The sequence below is a fragment of the Cololabis saira genome, chromosome 5 (assembly GCF_033807715.1).
Source record: "Cololabis saira isolate AMF1-May2022 chromosome 5, fColSai1.1, whole genome shotgun sequence".
Lineage (NCBI taxonomy): Eukaryota > Metazoa > Chordata > Actinopteri > Beloniformes > Belonidae > Cololabis > Cololabis saira.
In genome coordinates, this window is record NC_084591.1 from 44,186,657 (window position 1) to 44,209,392 (window position 22,736).

Below are 22,736 nucleotides of genomic sequence, written 5' to 3' on the forward strand. Positions count from 1 at the left end.
AGGCCCTACACGTTGACGTCTGTTTTTTGTCTTGTTAGGAGCAGAACTACTGCTGAAATTATTTCAGAAACATTATGTTAAGGTTTTCAACCTCCGTGTTACTTTAAAATGATGTCTCCTGCACAAACCTGTGGGGAGTATTACCTTCTGGGGAATCTTTTAAAATCAGTCAGATCCAAGTTTATTAACAACATCTGCAGAAAACCAGCTCAGCTGACTTGATGACTGTACTGAACGAGGAGGGTTTTGTGTTTCTGTGACGTCACGGGCACAGACTTAGACAACAACGTGAGGATTCCTGAGGCTCAGACGGTGTTGAGAGCGGTTCAGAGAGCATGAGACACCACGTAAACAGATGGACTGGCCGCCACCAGCTCCTTTATTAAACAATAAAAAACAGGAACAGTGAGGGCGGGAGAGCTCGACTCGGCCTGATCCCAATTTACATGAAATTATGTAAACGCAAAACCAAAACGGTAACAGCTGAGCTGTGTTTTGGAGGAAAACTCTCAGCTATAGGGGGGGCTTTGTTGCATATTTGCCAAGAAGAAACGATGATGATGGAGGTCATTGTGAAAACATGACAATAAAAGGCTTTTAAACACTCTTGAAATTTTAACTCCAGTTCAAACAAAAATCCATTATAGACATCTGTTAATCCCCCGTCTAAATAAAATCAAGCACTTTTTACAAACTCCTCTCCGTGTTTACGGTTGTTTCTTGAGGCGTGGCTGAGTTTCCATTTTCACCATTGATCACCAGCGGGGCCTTTGCAGTTTCCGTTTCCTGTACGGTGTCAGCTACGTGTAGCTTCTTTCTCGTGTCTTCCTCTGCACTGCCGTTCATCTTCCCCTCCCTCTTCCTCTTGCAGACGAGGCCCGAGTCTTCCTCGCCGATACGGCCCTCTGGGACTCCCAGAACTCGCAGGCAGACGATGGCAGCCGCTTGCTCTGCAAACTTCTTTGACTTCTCCCTGCAAATGAACAATCACACGGGCACAAGACAGTTTAGTTTGGCTGAAAAACATAAAGTGATAGTTTTGAAAAGTTGTCTTTTCTTCTCGTGATAGGTGACCAAAACACCTGCAGAAATACTGCAGGAATGACATAGCAGCAGTTAAATGCAGCCTTCTGTAAGCTTTAAATATCCACTGGGCTTACATCAAATACATCAAAACACAACAATAAAAAACACTTTTCTGAACTTATCAATATGACTCTGTCCTTCACAGGATAAGTCAAATGGATCACTGCAAAAACTCACAATCTTAACAAGAATATTTGTCTTATTTCTAGTTAAAATGTCTCATTTTAGTAAAACATCTTATTACACTTAAAACAAGACTCATCACTGGAAAAAAAAAACAAGCTTCAAGTAGATTTTCACTTGAAATAAGTAGAAAAATCTGCCAGTATTTTTCTGGTGATGACTCTAAATGTTGAAACAGCAGTAAAACCACATTCATTGATGAAATGACATAAGGGATGGAAAGGGGGGATGGCAGTTTTACAGGGGGGATGATTTGGACCATTTTTATTTCAGGGGGGGATGCCATCCCCCCTCATCCCCCCTCAACAACCTCAACTCGAGTACTGGTTCTTCCAAGAACAACAGTGTTCTATGTCGGGAACCATTTAAACAGAATAATTTCCATTTCTGCAGACAGATAAAATATCTAAAATTACTTGCTGTACACTGCAAAAACTCAAAATCTTAAGAATTTTTGTCTTATTTCTAGTTAAAATCTCGAATTTTTTGTCAAAAAAAATCTCATTACACTTAAAACAAGACTCATCACTGGAAAAAACAACAATTTTCACCGGTTTCAAGTAGATTTTCACTTAAAATAAGTAGAAAAATCTGCCAGTGGAACAAGATTTTGTTGCTTGTAATAAGAAGATAAATCTTGTTCCACTGGAAGATTTTTCTACTTATTTCGAGTGAAAATTTACTTGAAACAGGTGAAAATTGTCAAATAAGTTATTTTTCTGGTAATGACTCTTGTTTTAAGTGTAATGAGATTTTTTGACTAAAAATGAGGCATTTTAACTAGAAATAAGACAAATATTCCTGGTAAGATTTTGAGTTTTTGCAGTGTAAGGCAGTGGGATGGAGACGCACTGGTCTTCACATTCACACTTACTGTTAATGAGCTCCTTTTGTTTGCCTGACCACTGCAGGAACACCAAACATTTTCTCTTCTTCAACTTACCTGGTCACGGCTGGGTGTAGTAAAGGTGGAATGAGGTGGAAATGTTCTTCATAATATTATATACTTTTACAGGACACAGAGCAACAGGGTGTGAGGGTTCTGAAATAACCTCCATGAAGTAGAGAAACCAGTGTGGTCAGGAAACAGCGTTTCGTGCTGAACTTGAGCTTGAATGTTGCTCCTATGTTTTAAAATAGTCTCTTTCTAAAAATCAGTGGTTGTATAGTAAAGCAGGGGTGTTTCCATGTGTACTGACCAGAGTGAGGATCTGTATTTCTGCTTGGCCGCCGTCACCGTGGACTGAAAGCCTCGATCCTGATCGCGCTGCACCTGGAAACAACACAAACTCTCAGAGACACCGAAGCAGCCGCAACACAAACATCATCTGTTTCCAGCTTCCACGCAGAAATCTGACCGCTACAGTTTACGACACACACATATCTATGCAGGAAAACTATTCTTAATTTTCCTCTTTTGACATTTTTACCCAAAAGTCTGTGCTTCACAAATATTGACGAGTTTAAAGAAGAAAAAAAAGACAGCAAACATGAAGGTGCCAATATGTAACAGGTGCAGTAACAGATCCCTAGTTTTGTACTTTGCCCCATGACAGCAGTAACAAACTGAAGTCTCATGCGACCAAATCTCAAACTTTGTACCCCTAGATCTGGACAGTTCACGACAAGGTCCGTCATTGTTAACGTCCCTGTTGAGCTTTAGCTTCATGTGTTGACTAATCTGTCCTTCAAGGACCTCTGTTCAGCAGTAATCATTGCTAATGTCTGACCACTGTTCCAGTGACCAAGCAGCACCTCCATATGATGATGCTGCCACCACCATGCTTTAATAGATCTAACCAGAGGGAAAAATATTTTCTGTTCTTATGCGACCAAATTCATTTTTCTTGTGTTCTTGGAGTCTCTTAAGTTGGTCTAAACTTTTTACTCCAGCAAGGCTTTTGTCTAGTCCAGGGGTCGGCAACCCGCGGCTCCAGAGCCGCATGCGGCTCTTTAGCGCCGCCATAGTGGCTCCTGGAGCTTTTTCAAAAATGTTTGACCTTTTTTTTCTTCCTTTTTCCTTTACTTTTTAATCTCGATATTTCGACTTTTTTCTCGAAATTGTACTTCAACATTAATCTCAACATTTCAACTTTTTTCTCAAAATGTTGACTTTATTCTCGACATTGACTTTTTTCTCATCATTCTGATTTTTTTCCTCGAAATTTCGACTTTTTTCTCGACATTTCAACTTTTTTCTCGACATTTCGCGTTTCGCCATTTGCCTTCATTCTAAGGCTTATACAAGACTTTTCATTTTTTGCGGCTCCAGACATATTTGTTTTTTGTGTTTTTGGTCCAATATGGATCTTTCAACATTTTGGGTTCCCGACCCCTGCTCTAGGTCACTCTACAATCAAATCCTCATTGACGAGGTGCTGCTGAGTCGGGTCAACCGAGCACATTCTCCAGCCTGAAGAGAGACGTTCAATAAGTGCAATAGGGAAAACGCAATATGCATCAGTACTTTACAACTTTGAGCACTAAAAGCAATTAAAATGCAAAAAAAAAAAAATGCAAGAAATCAATGTGCAATATGCATTAGCACTTTATACATCTGAACATTGGAGCACTTTAAAGAAATAATGGGACGATGTGTAATCTGCATTAACACTTTAAATCTCTTGCACTTAAGTACTTAGCACTTTAAACATGACGGTCACTTACTGGTATCAATTGTAACATGTTTTTATTTCTTATTGATTTTATCTAGCTCAGTCTTTAAATGTTGTGTTTCGTTGCTATATCTTGTCTTCCTTGTTTGCTGGTGTCCGATGTTTTATGTTTGGCATTGATTTGCTGGAAATTAGCCTATGGGTATAACCATGCATGTTTACACCTGTGTTTATCAACATGTACACTCCCTGTTAACGAATGAATACATTGAAATTGAAATCACTTTTCCACAGGGGTGACCCAAGGCTTGGTGCTGGGGCTACTCCTCTTTACTGTACATGTCTCATTTCTGGACCCGGTTATCACCTTATTACTACTACGCAGATGATACCCAGCTATGTCTGTCATTTCTACCTAATGACTACACGGTCTCTGCACAAATCTCTGTTTCTTTTCAGTTAAACTTTTAGACTGAACTGCTGGAGATCCCAACCAGCCAGTCTATCCAGAACAACAACAACGCCACCTCTTTATCCTTCCGTCTTGCCGAGGTTGAGTGAAACCTGTGTTGTCATGACTGATGAGGAGTTGTCTTTGTGGCACCTGTCTCTAAAACGTCTAACTATGCATCGTATAACATAAGGCAATGATTCTCCCTTGCCTTGATTACTGTAATGATCTTTCTTGCAGGTCTTCTAGCAAGCTAGGTTAAACATCTACAGATGGTCCAGAATACAGCAGCATATCTGCTGTTTAACCAACCAACAAGGGTTCACGTCATACCATTGCTCACTGAATTCTACTGGCTCCCCTCGGTTGCCCATATAAAAGGCCAAGTCACTAATACCTACAAAGTGATTTCAACTCTATCCCTAAGACTTCCAATCCTGCCCGATCATTACGTTCCTCTATGGAACATTGTCTGACGCTGCTACTCCGTCACACGAGGCAATCCAGGCTCATTATGGTTCCACCAGTTGCTCATTCAGAGCGGGCCATTCCTTTTCTATATTATATTTCTATATACTGCACTTTTCTAGATTCACTTCTCTACAGGTCTACCTTGCACTTAGTTTTATTGTTTTTTTGGGCACTTGCATGTTTTTCTTTTTGTATTTATTTAATTGACTTGGCACTTAGTGGGTACTGTACTGTTGCTGGATTGTTGCTCCTCACTTGTGAGGTGCCTTTGGATAAAAACATCTGCTAAAAGAGGAATTATAATTGTACCATGTCCCTGGTGACGCTTGAAGGTTAAGAAATGTGGAAAAAAAAAAAAAAGTGCCACTACAGTTTCCATCATGGAGGATCTGAAGACGTTTCTACATCATACGCACCGTTATGGACTTCTGTAAACTTTGTTCAACAAGTGTTTGAATAATTTCATTGTGGAATTTTGTTAAATTTACTATATTAAAACAGATTTTCCCAATCTCAGAGTAAGGATTTCCAGTTTTCCAGATTTCTCTCATCTCTAATAAAGATTTTCATCAGACATTTTTCAAAATATTCTAAATGAAAAATGGGAACTGAAGTCAAATACTGTAATAGAAGAGGAAGTGTGGGACAAATGATGTAATATTAGTCATAAAGGCATCAATAGTCAGCAGTGGAGGGAATTTGATTGGAAATTCAAAACCAGATTTTTTCATACTCCCTTGGTTATATCTCATTTTGTCAAGAACTCATCAACAGCTTTATGCTGGAAAAAACTGTGGTAAAATAAGTGATCATACACAAATTATGAAACATAATTGCATATTGGAAAAATTCCAAAGAAGAGATTAAAAAAATTGTAAAAAGAGAAGTGCCTTCAAATAGTTTGTTCTACTTACTGGGAGTGATACCAGTCTGTGATTTTAATGCAGAGCAGAGATATATTTAGCATGTTTTGGTACTGATTGCTAAGACGATTGTAACAGTGAATTGGAGCAGTGTCAACTCACCAACTCTGACAGAATGGAAGCAAAGACTGAAACGAGTTTACATGATGGATAGAATGACTGTGGTATTGCAACTGAAGACGGACCTTTTTAGGCGGAGATGGCGCTTGGTTGAAGGTTATTTGAATGGTTAGAACCTTTCGGGTTGTTCTTGACTTAAATTACACTTGTGGGCCCTGACTTGAGGTGTTGTATATGTGTATATTCATTTGTGTGTATTTTCTTAAAACCTGTATAAATGTATAAATATTTGGATATTTGAAATATTTAAATTTTATATATATTTTTTTTTCTTTCCTTGTCTCAGATATTTTCTTTCTTGTATAAGATAGTTTTGTTCTATATTGTTTTTGTGCAAAAAAAACAACAACAAAAAACAACCACATTTTCACTTTGGTCACATGTATAGATGGGCTAATTAAAACAGAATTTCCTCTAATTTAAGAATAAAAATCTGCAACAAAAGGAAGCAAAATATAAAAGCTACTTCGCCCTGTTGCACTTTGACCAATAAGGGTTATTTGTCAAAAAAAAAAAAAACAGAGCGATGGCTCCTCAAAAAAGTGGACACAAAAGTTTTTTTTATTTTTCTCAATACTTCTTTGTGTTCAGGTTTTCCTATGAACAAAAACTGAGCCAGTTATGGATACATCAGTAGAAAATCTTTAATAAAAGTTAAGGTCTATTCTATTCATGTGACCAAAGATTGAGCACGAAAAAATTGAAAATGGTCTTTTTTTTCAGCATCAGATGAAAACAGTTCTTACGGTTTTGTAGAGCGGCTGCTCCAGTTTCTCCTTGCGGCTCCACTCCAGCAGGAACATCTTCGGGGTGATATGAGGGGGGTAGTTCCTCCTGCAAATGGAAATAAATAATACATTAATGAATGATCCCAGAGGACAACATTTATCAGATGAGATACATGATTCGCGCATATCTTAAATATTTCCAGCCCACTCTATGTTTTGGACAGTTTCTTAAAGTTATATATAAGATCATACTGTATCTAGTAAGCATAAAATGATGTGTGTATATAAGGATATGGCAAAGGGGTTGGGGTAAATAAGCATAGGCTTCTTTCCACTCCTTTTGAACAAGGACATTGTCTTTCTTTCCCATTTTCCTTGGTTTTATTATCTGTTCTAGTTAATTCTATTTTCCTTATGTTCAAATAAACTTTCAAACCCTGGAAATAGAAATTCCAAGTGAAAACACCCGAAGCCTAACAGACCAGAAGGCTAAATATTAGTACAAAATCTGATCATCCAACTCATTCAAGTTTAATTATGTTATTGACAAACTTTACCCAATATGAATATTGATAGAGGAGCTGATAGTCGTTCCTGAGCAGATACTCTGTCAAACTGCTCATTTCAAGTCATGATTCAGACGGGGGGGGGGGGGGGGGCCTTAAAACTGCTCCTGCAGGTGGAAGTAATGTGGCGAGACCTCTTTCAGGTCATGAAACAAACAAATCAAGCTTTCACAAACAGAGGACCAAATAAAACAACAAAAAAAAAAAACATACAAGAACATTGCAGATTTCAACTGCACAGCACAGACTGATGGAGCAGTTTCATCATTGTTATAGAAAATTTACATTTTTGTTCAATTGTTGTCATTTTTTTGAAAAAAAAAAAAAAAAAAAGAAAACTGCCTGATGGTGTGTACTGAGAAAAGGGCCCTTAATGGGTTAAAGCAGATTTTTATAGAAAATTGAAGAGAGGGCTCTTTATTTTGAGGCTTTTTTCAGTTAAAACTTAACTTCACACATTTTCATGGTCTTGTTGAGGTGAGGAATGGGAATATTATTATGAAATGTCATTGTTCCATCCCATTTTCAGAGTTCAGTAAACTGAACATGGATGAACTGAAATAAAAAGAATAAAGCATCTGCGTTCACTGACACTTGACATGTTTCCTTCGCATTTTCAGATGAGTTTTTGCAGATGTAAGTGAGCGGCAGCTTTCATCTCAGACTCGTACTTGAATCTTTTGATCGTCCATGTCAGGGGCCTTGTAGCACCTATAATGTCATCATTTCACCCTATAATGTAATCATTTCACCCTATAATGTAATCATTTCACCCTATAATGTAATCATTTCCTGAAAATGTAATACCGCCTGAAAATGTAATAAAATTTGCACTTAACTCAATCGAAAATGTAATAAAACCCAATAATGGAATAAAATATCCTGACTGATATTGTAATAAAATTTTTATCGATAATGTAATACCTTATTGGGAATTTATTACATGGTACTCAAAGTCTGAAATTTAACCCAATAGTGTATATAACATTCTTAGATACTTAAAACACAAAATGTAGAACTCTGGAATGAAAATGAACATATATATTACATTATTTGTCAAGTTTTACATTATCAGTTTTGGAAAAAAAAAAAAAGACCCACCTGAAAATGTACCGTAATAAATTCCCAATAATGTAATAAGGTATTACATTATCGGTAAAAATGTTATTACAATATCAGTCAGGATATTTTATTATTACATTATTGGTGAAGTTATTACATTATCGGATTTTATTACATTTTTGATTGAGTTAAGTGCAAATTTTATTACATTTTCATGAAATGATTACATTATAGGGTGAAATTATTACATTATAGGTTGAAATTATTACATTATAAGGTGAAATTATTACATTATAGGGTGAAATTATTACATTATAAGGTGAAATTATTACATTATAGGGTGAAATTATTACATTATAAGGTGAAATTATTACATTATAGGGTGAAATTATTACATTATAGGGTGAAATTATTACATTATAGGGTGAAATTATTACATTATAGGGTGAAATTATTACATTATAGGGTGAAATTATTACATTATAGGGTGAAATTATTACATTATAGGGGGAAATTATTACATTATAGGGTGAAATTATTACATTATAGGGGGAAATTATTACATTATAGGGTGCTCCAGGCCTCAAACCCTGGAGTAAAGAGTGAGACGAGGGTCTGTGGTCGGGGAAACCTCAGAGACTCAGAGCACAAACTGACCGTTCAAACTTGACGGCCATGGTGGTGACGTCCCCCTCCGTGACGGGCCTGTCGGGCTGGCTGCTGCTCTGCAGGGCGTCCCTCCGGGCCTGCAGCTGCTCCTGCGTCTGCTGGTAGAACTCCTGCAGCCCGTACGCCTCGCTGCAGCAGCACAATCACAACACGCTGCTTTACACGAGCACGCAAGGACAATCTGCAGCACCGGGATACGGTTAAAAACAGTCCTGCACCTCATCTCCCCGCTGGTCTGAGCCGCCTGCACCAGCTTCCCCAGAGGAGACTCCACCTTATCCCTCAGCATCTGACACAAGCAGTACTTGGTGTTGAAGGGATTGTTGTCGTACCGGATCGCCTGTGGGAAATGACAGCGTTGAACAAACAAAGTGTGTTCCAAGTGGAAGCAGAATTACTGCTTCTGCTTCAAACCATCTTCTCCAAACATCTCCACGTCAGGAAAAGACAGATGATGAAAGGTAAAATGCCAATATAATTTAAAAAAGTGGTGATTACATTTACTTTAACTTGCAGGCATGAAGCAGCCAATCCCATTTCTGCCATATTACATGCAACAGTAATGCAATTCCCTGAATGGTGCTCCGAGAGTACGGAGTACTTGGTCCCTGTACAAACAGAGCGATAGTCTGGTTGGCATAAGTGGGATTGGTTTTCTGAAAGTTGGACTCCGTCAGAGCCGCCCTTCATGGGATGGAGGGAGTCTGGTTTGGTAAAACAAATTATTTTTTTTTTTAATTTGGAGTCTTCTTTTTGCAGATGATGGGGGTCCTTTTCGCTTCATGAAACCACAATCTTCAGCGTTCCTTGGAGTGGTGTGAAATAGTGTGAAATAGCAGGGACGAGAATCAGCACCCCCAAATCTGGGACCATGGGTCTCAGTTGGAAAAGTGTGGAATTGCCTCTCCGGGTAGTGACACGGTCCTGCCCCCTGGCGGAGGAGTTGAAGTATAGTAATAATAAATGTTGAAAGAGCCATATTGGACCAAAAACACAAAAAACAAAATATGACTGCAGCCGCAAAAAATGAAAAGTCTTTTATAAGCCTTAGAATGAAGAAACACATGCTGCATGTTTCTATATTAGTTATTACTGGGGGAAGATTTTTTTTTTTCATTATGCACTTCGAGAAAAAAGTCGAAATGTCGAGAAAAGTCGAAATGTGGAGGAAATGGTCAAAATTTGGTGAAAAAAGTCGAAATGTCGAGAAAGAAGTCGAAATGTCGAGAAAAAAAGTCTATGTCGAGAAAAAAGTTGAAATGTCGAGAAAAGTCGAAATGTGGAGGAAACAGTCAAAATTTCGTGAAAAAAGTCAAAATTTTGAGAAAAAAGTCAAAATGTCGAGAAAAAAGTCAAAATTTTATAAAAAAAAGTCGAAATGTCGAGATTAAAAAAGGAAAAAAAAAAAAGGAGAAGAAAAAGAAAAAAAGAAAAAAAAAAGAATTGAGTTGAAGTAGATTGGCAGGCGGATCGGTGCAGCTTCTGCACATCTGGCCGCTCTGTTGTGGTGAAGGGAGAGTTGAGTGGAAAAAGGTGAGTCTTTCTGTCTACCGGTCAATCCACGTTCCTACCGTCCCCCATGGTCATGAACTGTGGGTAATGAGCACACGAATGAGACTGTGGATACAAGCGGCTGAAATGAGTTTCCTCCATAGAGACAGGGTGAGAAGCTCAGTCATCCGGGAGGAACTCGGAGTAGAGTCTCCTCTCCTCCACATTGAAGAGACGGTCTAGATCAGGGGTCTGCAACCCAAACTGTTGAAAGAGCCGTATTGGACCAAAAACACAAAAAACATATGTCTGGAGCCACAAAAAATGATATGTCTTGTATAAACCTTAGAATGAAGCCAAATGGCGAAAGGCGAAATGTCGAGAAAAAAGTTGAAATGTCGAGAAAAAAGTCGAAATTTCGAAAAAAAAAAATCAGAATGATGAGAAAAAAGTCCATGTCGAGAATAAAGTCAAAATTTCGAGAAAAACATTTGAAATAGCGAGATTAATGTTGAAGTACAATCTCGAGAAAAAAGTCGAAATGTCGAGAAAAAAGTCGAAATGTTGAGGAAATAGTCAGAATTTCGTAAAAAAAAGTCAAAATGTCGAGATTAAAAAGGAAAGGAAAAAAGAGAAAAAAAGAAAAGAGAAAAAAAGGAAAAAACAAACAAAAAAAGAAGAAAAAATGGAAGAAAAAAAAAAAGGTCAAACATTTATGAAAAAGCTCCAGGAGCCACTAGGGCGGGGCTAAAGAGCCATATGCGGCTCTAGAGCCGCGAGTTGCCAACCCCTGGTCTAGATGGTCCAGGCGTCTGGTGAGTTTGCCCCCTGGTCTCTTTCCTCAGGAGGTGTTTCGGGCACGTCCACCCGGGAGGAGGCCCGTGGAAGACCAGGGACATGCTGGAGAGATCATACGTCTTGGCTGGCCTGGGAACGCCTCCCCCAGAGAAGCTGGAGAAGGCTGGGGAGAGGGAAGCCCGGCCCCCCTGCTTAGGCTGCTGCCCCCAACCCCAAAAATGTTAATTAAAGAATGGTTACAGAGTTTTGAATATTTCCTTTTCCATACCCAACGCAGACACCTGTTAACAACTCAGTACCATCACTCATCAATAGCTGATAAAAAAAACCAAACATATAGACTGCAGCAGCATTGCATCATCAGTCAATAATCAAGACAAAATGCAAAACCTTCAATTCCACCTTTTCCAAAAGGAGACTTCTTGTCCAGTTGGTTTAATCTGCATTTGTTGGTCAGACGAAACGAGACCCTCAGATATGCTCTGGCTGTCATTTTGGGTTTGTTTCTATTAAAGAGGACACAAAAACCCACCTGTCTGGACAGAATACCCCCCTAAAGGTCTGACATGTTCCTAACTGCCTTTGTGGAGTTCAGATTTACAGATTACGGTACGTCAAAGATCAGAGCAGGAATGTCTTCCCAACGTCGCATCTTCACACGTTCTGTATTTCAGAACAGGAGGCTGCAGAGCTTTGACACCAACTTCTAATTAGACATACAACCACAAAAGAGAGACGTGGAGGAGTTAAGATGCTGAATCCATCCAATTTAAAAGGGTAAGTGATTCTATTTCCTAAACGTGGCTTCCCATCTGCTCGCTGCACCTCACATGCACACTGTACAACAAAAAAACTGCCTTTAAAATGATTGGAAGAGGCCTCTTTTCTGGGGGGGTTGTTGTTAATGTTTAACCACAGCTGCCACGTCCGCTTAACGGAGCAGGAAAGTCAGGTTGAGAAGGCTGCTGTAATGTGTAACTATACTCTGACAAAAGCAGGTGAAACCATCAACATATACATATATATATATATATATATATATATATATAAAAACAAAAAAGACCACCAGGTGTGGTTTAAAGCCAGGCTGTGAAAAGATAAAGTAACTCACGTATTTCAAGTATTCCTCCATGACCTTCTCCACAGGAAGCAGCCCATCATTGCAGAACACGGATGGATTCCACATGGCAGCGCGAGCCAGCATGACGGACGAGGTGCCCGTCGCCCGCATGAACTCCTTCACGTCAGCGTTGCTCTTCACCAGGTCCAGAGAGCCCCCGCTGCAGGACCAAGCCGTTACTTTAAAGTCAAACGACTTTTACCTGCCTTTATGCAGGACTTCACACAATCAACGCACTTTAAAATACAGAGGACCATCCCTATGGAACAATTTACCTACATCACTAAAATCAACTGGCCTTGTTCAAAAAACACTTGAAAAAATCTTTTTTTAGTTAAGATCAGAAACACTTCTCTTTTTTTCATGCAATTATGTTTGTTTTATAAAGGGGAAGGCATTTTCATAAGCCTTTTTGGCTTGCACCTCACCTGCACAATGCTTCGTTTGACTTTTGTTTTTACTGTTCTGTTTTATGTGCAAAATAAATTAAACTAAAGTCCTTGCACAGATCTTCTCTCTTACTTGCTTGTTTTTTTGGTCCGGTCAAAGCAATCACCATTAACTGCCTGAAAATTTGTCGACACTGAAATATCCAGGACTTAATAACTGAAAACCATTTTCACAAAAAAGCACCCAAATTCACTTAAAAAAAAACCAGAAAACTTTTCACTTAATCAAGAATACGTTTAGAAAAGACCAAAAACAAGTTATTTCCCACGGTTTCATGATGTTCTAACATTATAGTCAATGAGGAAAAAACTCCCTTAAGTACAAGTACAGTGTTGCTGCGGATGAAAAGAAGTTTAAACTGGAGGAACATCAGCAGATGTTGCCGTCTACTTACTTTGCAATGATGGGCACGGAGACGGCCCCAGCGACGGCCTGGATGTAATCACAGTGGACGGGATGTCGAGGCCGCTCCTCCTTAAACCTGAAACACACACCAAGGTTCAGCTCTGTCACCGCTGTCACAGAAAAACACCAGATATTTGGAAGGGGGATTTTCTCGTGCTGCTGCTTTTGTTTTGGGGGTTTAGTCAGTTGCACTTGACATTGTGGAAAACTAGTCGTGTTATTTTTGCAAACATCAGATTAGAAAGGTGTGCGTGTGTCTCGAGGACGATGAAATTAAGGAGGCTAGACGCCAAAGTCATCGTTCTTCAATACTGTCAGAGTGAGCCGTCCAGCACATGATCCGTGATTTCATTTACGCCTCCATGAAGAAATTATACGGTGCTTAAAAGGCTAAATAGACAGGTCCCATGCTTGTAAAGACAACACATGGGTGCGTCTGCTGGGGGAAACCAAATCCCAGTCCACCCACCTGCCGTGAACGGCGATGGCGGCGACGCCGGTCCTCTCGATCCTCTGGACCAGACTGATGGTTTCTTCCAGCTGAAAGACGCAACCAAGCAGAGACAAAGTTACCCAACAGCTTCATGCATTTCAGTTCTGAGGTTTTTAAATGATAGCAGAAGCCATTTTAGCCTTATTACCTTTTCTATTTTACAACATCGCTCTCATTTCAACATCCTGCTCTTTCGTCTTCTTGTCTTGTCAGGATTTATTCTTACATGATTTAATTTACTAACATTTTCTCTGTATATTCATCTTTCCCTTAACACTAAAGATGGGAAGAAACGAAATAAAACGCGCAGGATTCATGAGGCGGTAAGAAACGTCCAGCCTTCACCCGAGACTGAGCAGTCTGGAGCGAAGCAGCGAGATCCTGGTATACATTATTCAACTAGTGCAGGGGTCGGCAACACAAAATGTTGAAAGAGCCAAAAACACAGAAAACAAATATGTCTGGAGCCGCAAAAACTGAAAAGTCTTGTATAAGCCTTAGAATGAAGGCAACACATGCTGCATGTATTAGTTATAGTTGAGGGAAGATTTTTTTTTTTCATTATGCACTTCGAGAAAAAGATTAATGTTGAAGTACAATCTTGAGAAAAAAGTCGAAATGTTGAGAAAAAAAGTCGAAATGTCGAGAAAAGTCAAAATTTCGAGAAAAAAGTCAAAATTTCGAGAAAAAAGTCAAAATTTCGAGAAAAAAGTCAAAATTTCGAGAAAAAAGTCAAAATTTCGAGATTAATGTTGAAGTACAATCTTGAGAAAAAAGTCGAAATGTTGAGAAAAAAAGCCGAAATGTCGAGAAAAAAGTCGAAATGTCGAGAAAAAAGTCGAAATGTTGAGGAAATAGTCCAAATTTCGAGAAAAAAGTCAAAATTTCGAGAAAAAAGTCAAAATTTCGAGATTAATGTTGAAGTACAATCTTGAGAAAAAAGTCGAAATGTCGAGAAAAAAATCAAAATGTCGAGAAAAAAGTAAAAATGTCGAGAAAAAAGTCAAAAGTTTGAAAAAAAAGTCGAAATGTCGAGATTAAAGTTGAGGTACAATGTCGAGAAAAAAGTCAAAATGTCGAGAAAAAAGTCGAAATATCGAGAAAAAAGTCAAAATGTTGAGAAAAAAGTCAAAATGTCGAGAAAAAAGTCAAAACGTTGAGAAAAAAGTCTAAAGTTCGAAAAAAAAAGTCGAAATGTCGACATTAAAGTTGAGGTACAATCTCGAGAAAAAAGTCAAAATGTCGAGAAAAAAGTCAAAATGTCGAGATTTAAAAAGGAAAAAAGAAAAAAAGAGAAAGGGAAAAAAGAAGGGAAAAAAGAAAAGAAAAAAGAAACAAAAAAAGAAAAGGAAAACAAGAAAAAAATGAAGAAAAAAGGAAAAAAAAGGTTGAACATTTTTGTTAAAGCTCCAGGAGCCACTAGGGTGGCGGTAAAGAGCTGCATGCGGCTCTAGAGCGGCGGGTTGCCGACCCCTGATCTAGTGGAACAGCAGCACTCTTGTGTGAGGCGTAGGCATCAAACTATTAACGAGACAAATGCTGATACAATTACATTTAAATAAATAAACACAAAACAAATGAAATAAATGTATGAGAGACTAATATGACGAGCAACTGGAGGTAAAGAAGTAAGCCGGCTGCATGTGACGTCTTACCGAAGGAAGAATTCGGATTTTACACGTCACTGGTACAGAGACACCCGTCACCAGCTTCCTCAGAATCTAAACTCAAGAAAAAGGGACAGTGAAATCAAAGTCAGCAGTCTTCAGAAGATAAATTAAAATGCTGTTCAACGTAACGACGTCCGTTCATGCTCACAGCTTCGATCTTGTCAGGATCCGACAGAAGAGCAGCTCCCATCCCGCCCTGCAGGACGGTACAGACGGATCAGCCGGGGGGTCAGAGGTCAGAGGTCAGACCTGAGCAGGTCGGTGTGGGAACTCACCTTGGTGGAGTACTCCTTTGGACAGCCCATGTTCACGTCGATGGCAGCCACGTCCTTCTCCCTGAACAAGCCAACAGACGGGACACTGAAGAGCTGGCTGATCACTTCACGTTCATATTCATAACATCTTCTCATCACGGTACCCACCTGTGGCATTTGGACCACTGCGATACACGTCAAAGTCGCTAATTATTCTACGTACTGGAGACGTTAAATGCAAAAATAAATCTTTGACAAATGACATGAAGTCGTTGGGTAAAAGAGTGAACTATCCCAGATTCATACCATGTGGGAAGAATTACAAGTAAATTTGAGAACTTCCTCATCCGTTTATTTGTATTTCCCAACATTTTCTGAGAGGATCTTCTTCTATTATGCCCAAGTTGTGTTTGGTGCAAAATTTAAAACCTTTTTTAGAATCATTTGAAAGAATATTTGATTGTTTTCACTTTGAGCATCATTCTCGTGGTCTTGTGGAAAGAAAAAAAAAAACAGCTTACAGGACTGTCTCAGAAAATTAGAATATAAGTTCTTTATTTTCTGTAATGCAATTAAAAAAAACTAAAATGTCATACATTCTGGATTCTTTACAAATCAACTGAAATATTGCAAGCCTTTTATTATTTTAATATTGCTGATTATGGTTTACAGTTTAAGATTAAGATTCCCAGAATATTCAAATTTTTTGAGATAGGATATTTGAGTTTTCTTAAGCTGTAAACCATGATCAGCAATATTAAAATAATAAAAGGCTTGCAATATTTCAGTTGATTTGTAATGAATCCAGAATGTATGACATTTTTGTTTTTGTAATTGCATTACAGAAAATCACAATATTCTAATTTTCTGAGACAGTCCTGTACATTAACTTGTGACTCCTGTCCTGGTACCTCTCCACAGCCCCACACTACACATGAAAAGATCAAGCACAGTTGGTGGATGAAGATATCATGGAGCTCCAGAGAACATCATGATGCAGCAGAACAGAGGAAGAGAACATCAGAGGGACAGAGAAAGAGACCAGACGAGAGGACATCCTGGAAGGCCTGGTAAAAACAGTCATGCTTATGGAGAGTTTTAAAGCCTCCGGGACAAAGAGGACGTGAACTCACACAAGACGAGCCACCGTCAGCGCCCTGTCCGGGTCGGCGGTCCCCTGAAACCAGAAAAACAACCCACTCAGACCTGAAACTCCACCCTCGGCAAACAGAGTCGCAGCAGAAAGAGAGTCTGCTCTCACCATCTGGAAGACGACTCTGCCCAGCTCCTTCTCACACGTCCTGAACATCACACGGTCATCTGGAGCTACGAAATCCACCGTCTGCAGAACCTCTGACACCCACAACACACACAGAGGACTGGAGGTGAGAAACACTGCAGGAGCTGGATGTCATCAGCGTACATGTGATAAGTTATGCCCTGGAACGGACTTATAGTTTCACCAAGAACATTTATAAATCAAATTGGACCCAAAACAAAGCCCTGAGGCGCTCCACTGGATGGGAGGACGGACCACAAGTTAAAGAAGTTGTCTCAGAAGTTTTTACCTCGATGATTTCATGTGCTTCTTAAAACAGAACCAGACATGATTTATGTTGAGTTTGTACCACAAATAAACTAAACTCAAACCCAGAAGAGGAACTAAGCTCCACTGATCAGTTTTTCTGTGAAGCTCTGAGCTCCATATTGACCTTCAGTCTGATGGATGCTGCTTCTGTACCAGTTTATCTTATCATTTGTTTGAACCGTATTGATTAACCTTATTTTTCACATTTCATCTCCAAACTAGCTCTAAACCAACCCTGGACCAACTTTTGCTGAAATTAATCTAATGATAATAGACACAAACCTTTTTAGTTCATATATTTGGCAAATAAATAGAGGTCAAAATAAATATAAGAACTAAAACTAAACTAAAAGTTGAAAACTAAAACATCAAAACTAAGGTTTCATTGTTTGCTCATCGTGCTGACAATAAAACGTTCTCACCGTTCTCTACCCTCCGACACTGGGCCATCTTGATGTCGATCAGCTCCTGGAGGAGATGAAGGAGGTCAATAATCAGGGTTCACACACGTTTTAACCAACAAATTTTCATGACTTTCCCATAACTTGGCAGCAAGTTTCCATGGCTTTACATGACCTCTAAAACATCAATGTATGAATTAAATATAGGAATAAAACAATAAAAAGTCACTACAGTGGAGATCTTATGACAATTATGGTTTTATACAAAATAAACATTTAAACTTTATTTATTTATTTATTGTTTAAACTAACACTGATATACCAGCACTATGTTGTAGTATATGTTGTATAGTCATCCAATATAACTGTAATAACTAATAACTGATCTGCATGATGCGCAAGATGCTAGACACGTCACATGTGAGAACGTGCAAGACTTTTCTATACAAAATATTTATTGATCAATTTTAAATCTACCGGCTGTTATTGCTAAATGTTATCATTAAGTGAGAAAAATAAATTCCATGACTTTTCCAAAACTTTTGAGGTGAACTTCCAAAACTTCTCCAGGCCTTGAAAATTACATATTCAAATTCCATGACTTTTCCAGGTTTTTTTTAAACGTATGAACCCTGAATAATGCTTTGATGCTCAGACATCAGCATGCATCCCTGAAGCACCAGGGTACGCCCTCACAGTAAACCCGGGCCTCCCCACTTCAGAGTAAACCCCGTCCTGTCATCCCCCTTCACAGTAAACGTGAGTCTCTCCACCTCACAGCAAACCCTTCGGGTGTCCCCTCCTCACAGTAAACCCCGGGGTTTCCTCACAGTAAACCCCGGGGTTTCCTCACAGTAAACCCCGGGGTTTCCTCACAGTAAACCCCTGGGTTTCCTCACAGTAAACCCCTGGGGTTTCCTCACAGTAAACCCCAGGGTTTCCTCACAGTAAACCTGGGTTTCCTCACAGTAAACCCCTGGGGTTTCCTCACAGTAAACCCCAGGGTTTCCTCACAGTAAACCCCAGGGTTTCCTCACAGTAAACCTGGGTTTCCTCACAGTAAACCCGGGCCTCCCCACTTCAGAGTAAACCCCGTCCTGTCATCCCCCTTCACAGTAAACGTGAGTCTCTCCACCTCACGGAAAACCCTTCGGGTGTCCCCTCCTCACAGTAAACCCCCCGGGGTTTCCTCCTCACAGTAAACCCCCGGGGTTTCCTCACAGTAAACCCCCGGGGTTTCCTCACAGTAAACCCCCGGGGTTTCCTCACAGTAAACCCCCGGGGTTTCCTCACAGTAAACCCCCGGGGTTTCCTCACAGTAAACCCCCGGGGTTTCCTCACAGTAAACCCCCGGGGTTTCCTCACAGTAAACCCCCGGGGTTTCCTCACAGTAAACCCCCGGGGTTTCCTCACAGTAAAACCCCGGGGGTTTCCTCACAGTAAACCCCGGGGTTTCCTCACAGTAAACCTGGGTTTCCTCACAGTAAACCTGGGTTTCCTCACAGTAAACCTGGGTTTCCTCACAGTAAACCCTGGGTTTCCTCACCTCGCAGTACACCAGGTCGGCTCCGTAGTCCAGGGCCAGCAGCCTCATGGGCAGGGTTCCCACCCGGACCATGGGGGCCAGGGCGCAGACGTGACTGAAACTCAAGCTGCCTGCTGCCATCACGGAGGCTCAGTCATCCGTCAGCAGCACAGGATCAGCAGCCCTGCAGACACCGACAGTTAGGACCTGAAACCAGGATCAGCAGCCCTGCAGACGCCGACAGTTAGGACCAGGAAACCAGTACTGGAGTTGAGGGGGGATGGCATCCCCCCTGAAATAAAAACGGTCAAAATCATCCCCCCTGAAATAAAAACGGTCAAAATCATCCCCCCTGAAATAAAAACGGTCAAAATCATCCCTCCTTTCCATCCCTTATGTCATTTCATCAATGAATGTGGTTTTACTGCTATTTCAACATTTAGAGTCATCACCAGAAAAATAACTTATTTGACAATTTTCACCAAGCTATCACACATTTAAAGGTTAGTTTTCTCTGCAGAGTCTGCAGTCATTTGTTTTCTGACCTTTTTGGATACAATTACAAACAAAAGGAGCTCATTAACAGTAAGTGTGAATGTGAAGACCAGTGCGTCTCCATCCCACTGCCTTACACTGCAAAAACTCAAAATCTTACCAGGAATATTTGCCTTATTTCTAGTTAAAATGGCTCATTTTTAGTCAAAAAATCTCATCACACTTAAAACAAGAGTCATTACCAGAAAAATAACAATTTTCACCTGTTTCCGGTAAATTTTCACTTGAAATAAGTAGAAAAATCTGCCAGTGGGACAAGATTTATCTTCTCATTACAAGCAAAAAAATCATGTTCCACTGGCAGATTTTTATACTTATTTTAAGTGAAAATCTACTTGAAACAGGTGAAAATTGTTGTTTTTTCCAGTGATGAGTCTTGTTTTAAGTGTAATGAGATTTTTTTACTAAAATGAGACATTTTAACTAGATATAAGACAAATATTCTTGTTAAGTTTTTGCAGTGATCCATTTTACTTATCCTGTGAAGGACAGTCATATTGATAAGTTCAGAAAAGTGTTTTTTATTGTTGTGTTTTGATGTATTTGATGTAAGCCCAGTGGATATTTAAAGCTTACAGAAGGCTGCATTTAACTGCTGCTATGTCATTCCTGCAGTATTTCTGCAGGTGTTTTGGTCACTGCTATTATTTGTAATATATTATATTATTTGTAATCAGCTGCTCTGTCTGTTTCGATGCGACGAATCGCTTTTTCCTGCCCGAGATCATCAAACTCACATCGAAGATCAGCTGATTTCATTTTGCTGCGGTTGTAGCGACAGAAAGCAGCTCAAACCCTGCTTCTAAAGGCCCTGACTAAAAACGATTTTTGACTTTTAAAACAAACAAACGCAAAAAAAGTAAAAGTTTTAGAGATGAAGACAATCTCGGTACATGTCGACGCTAACACGAGTTGCTCCGTCAGTAATTTACCTATCTCATCGGTAAACAACGACATAACCCACCGGTTTATACACGTACAGGGCAAAGCCTTGATTCAAACAAGCTCACCCGCATGTATGCTGCCTTGAATCGATCCCAGCAGCTGTGATCACCGGTGATCAATCATCATGTGGAGAGGGAGAACCACGCAGCTGCTGCCGGACTTCCTGGTTAGACCGCTACGTCATCACGCAGGGCACGTAGGGAGTTACGTCACACAACATACACGTGGAAAAGTGGTGCAAAGTAGGACTGGAGTGCCTTAAAGGAGACCTATTATATTTTAATGTTTAAAATAGACATTAAATGTCTATTTTAAACAGGCCTTGAATGTCTTAAAAACAAGCTTTTGGTTGTTTTTTCTATATAAATTAGCAATTCAGCCTCTGGGCCATGTCTTTATCTTTACCGTTTCTAACCTCATTATCTACGCGGGATTCTGAGTGGGCGGGGCTATGATAATGAGGCTCTGTGCTGATTGGCTGCCTGAATGACGCGATACACCACTATGAAAAAATGGCAGAAGCTACGGCCGGTGGAGTTGAGGGGTAAAATACGGTAGTTTGCCGGCCAAAACGGGAGACTTGACAGGTATGCAGAAATCCCCTTGGACTATGCTGTTTGCAGATGACAGTGATCTGTGGCAAAAAGGGGGAATAGGGGAAGGAGAATCTGGTGGTGGAGGTATCCTCTGGGGGCTCGGGGGTGTGTGAAATGCAGTCGCATCAAGATGGAGTACCTGTGTTAATGAAAGGGAAGTGCAGGAGTGAAAAGGGAGAGGGCAGGCAGTGTGGAGTGGCTGGAGAAAAGTGTCAGGAGTGATAGTGACAAGAGCAGCAAGAGTCAAAGTGAAGGGTTAGGAGACGGTGGTGAGACCAGCTTTGTTATAGGGTTTAGAGACAGGAGGCAGAGCTGGACATAGAAGAACCCAGCGTCTCTTTAGGATGGACAGGATTAGGAATGAGCACATCAGCAGGACAGCTCAGGTCAGCTGTTTTGGAGACTGACTTAGAGAGGCCAGACTAAGATGTTTGGACATGTGCTGAGGAGAGACAATAGACAGATAGATGGTAGAAAGATGCTGATGATGGAGCTACCAGGCAGACAAAGCAAAGAGGAAGACCAAGGGGGAGGTTTATGTATGTGGTGATAGAGAACATGCAGCTAGTAAGCGTGAGGGTGGAAGAGATGGAGGTCGGGGTCAGATGGATGGGAAAAATGGTTAAACAACTTTCTGCTCCTTTCTCATCACCTTGTAGATGCTCCAAACATCTGCTTTATAGTTCCCACTGTTTGCAGACAGACTGTGGGTCAAAGACGTGACGCTTACTTTTTCTGTCCGATGGAACTTTTTACCTAATAATAAACATAAAAATGAATAAAAAATATAACATGTATGTCTAATACGTTCCTTCTACATGTGCCCACTCTTATTTTATTTAAACATGTTGGTTATTGGTCATTTTCTGCCATCTGAAGTGTGAAAACATCATGTGGGGTGACCGTCCGGCCTTGACTTCTGTTTGGACAACTGGTTTTAAATCACATTAAAACAATTTAAAAATAATGCTTGCCCTATTGGGCATACTTTCAAACTTGTTTTAGATTTATTGACAAAGTTATGGAACATTTGTACACACATTTCAATCATAATACGCAAACTAATCTTGTCCGAATATGTTCATTGTCTGAATTATCATCTGGGGTGACCATGAAAAAAATACAATTGGGGACTTTTATATTGACAATCATCTCAAAGAGGATGTTGCATCAGCCAGTTACTCCATGAGGGTCCCAGAGAGACAACCTGCAGGTCAGTAGTCTCTCTCTCCTTTACAAATAAATCCTCTTTCTAACTGCTGCAGTGTATACGTCACATTTGGATATCATGTGGGGTGACCACCCTAAAACTGTAAATAATTCGTTTTATTTGCAAATCTATATTTTGAAGGTAAATTGGTTAGTGATATGTGGTGAGAAGTAGCTAGCTTAGTTCATATAGCTAACTGTTAGCCTGTTATATTTGATTAAACTTGAAAGCATCATGTGGGGTGACCACCTGTCATGTGGGGTAACCAACAAATGGCAATTCTGTATCAAATTCAAAATTGAATGTCTATCAGTTTTGGTTCAAATATAAATTATTGGTATAGTATGCATAAGTGGATACA

General features: G+C 39.9%; 1 protein-coding gene across 1 annotated transcript; it reads right to left on the reverse strand.

The window, feature by feature from the left end:
* Window positions 1-352: 352 nt before the first annotated feature.
* dus2 (dihydrouridine synthase 2) lies at window positions 353-20,752 on the reverse strand. Its single transcript, XM_061722705.1, has 16 exons — window positions 20,635-20,752; window positions 19,091-19,253; window positions 17,566-17,611; window positions 16,817-16,908; window positions 16,689-16,732; window positions 15,577-15,637; window positions 15,450-15,497; window positions 15,287-15,352; window positions 13,608-13,678; window positions 13,128-13,214; window positions 12,275-12,443; window positions 9,093-9,214; window positions 8,863-9,003; window positions 6,596-6,683; window positions 2,469-2,542; window positions 353-973 (listed from the first exon to the last, which is right to left on the reverse strand). The coding sequence occupies exons 2-16, from the start codon at window positions 19,208-19,210 to the stop codon at window positions 688-690; spliced, it is 1,515 nt and encodes a 504-aa protein (XP_061578689.1). The 5' UTR covers window positions 19,211-19,253; window positions 20,635-20,752; the 3' UTR covers window positions 353-687.
* Between the last annotated feature and the right edge of the window lie 1,984 nt (window positions 20,753-22,736).

Excerpts from the sequence above, each read along its gene's own strand:
- dus2 (XM_061722705.1), bottom strand. The coding sequence starts at position 19,210 with ATGGCAGCAGGCAGCTTGAGTTTCAGTCACGTCTGCGCCCTGGCCCCC. Across the intron at positions 17,612-19,090 it reads CCGACCTGGTGTACTGCGAG|GAGCTGATCGACATCAAGAT; the intron begins GTGAGGAAACCC and ends CATCTCCTCCAG. Across the intron at positions 9,215-12,274 it reads TGGAGGAATACTTGAAATAC|GCGATCCGGTACGACAACAA; the intron begins GTGAGTTACTTT and ends CATTTCCCACAG.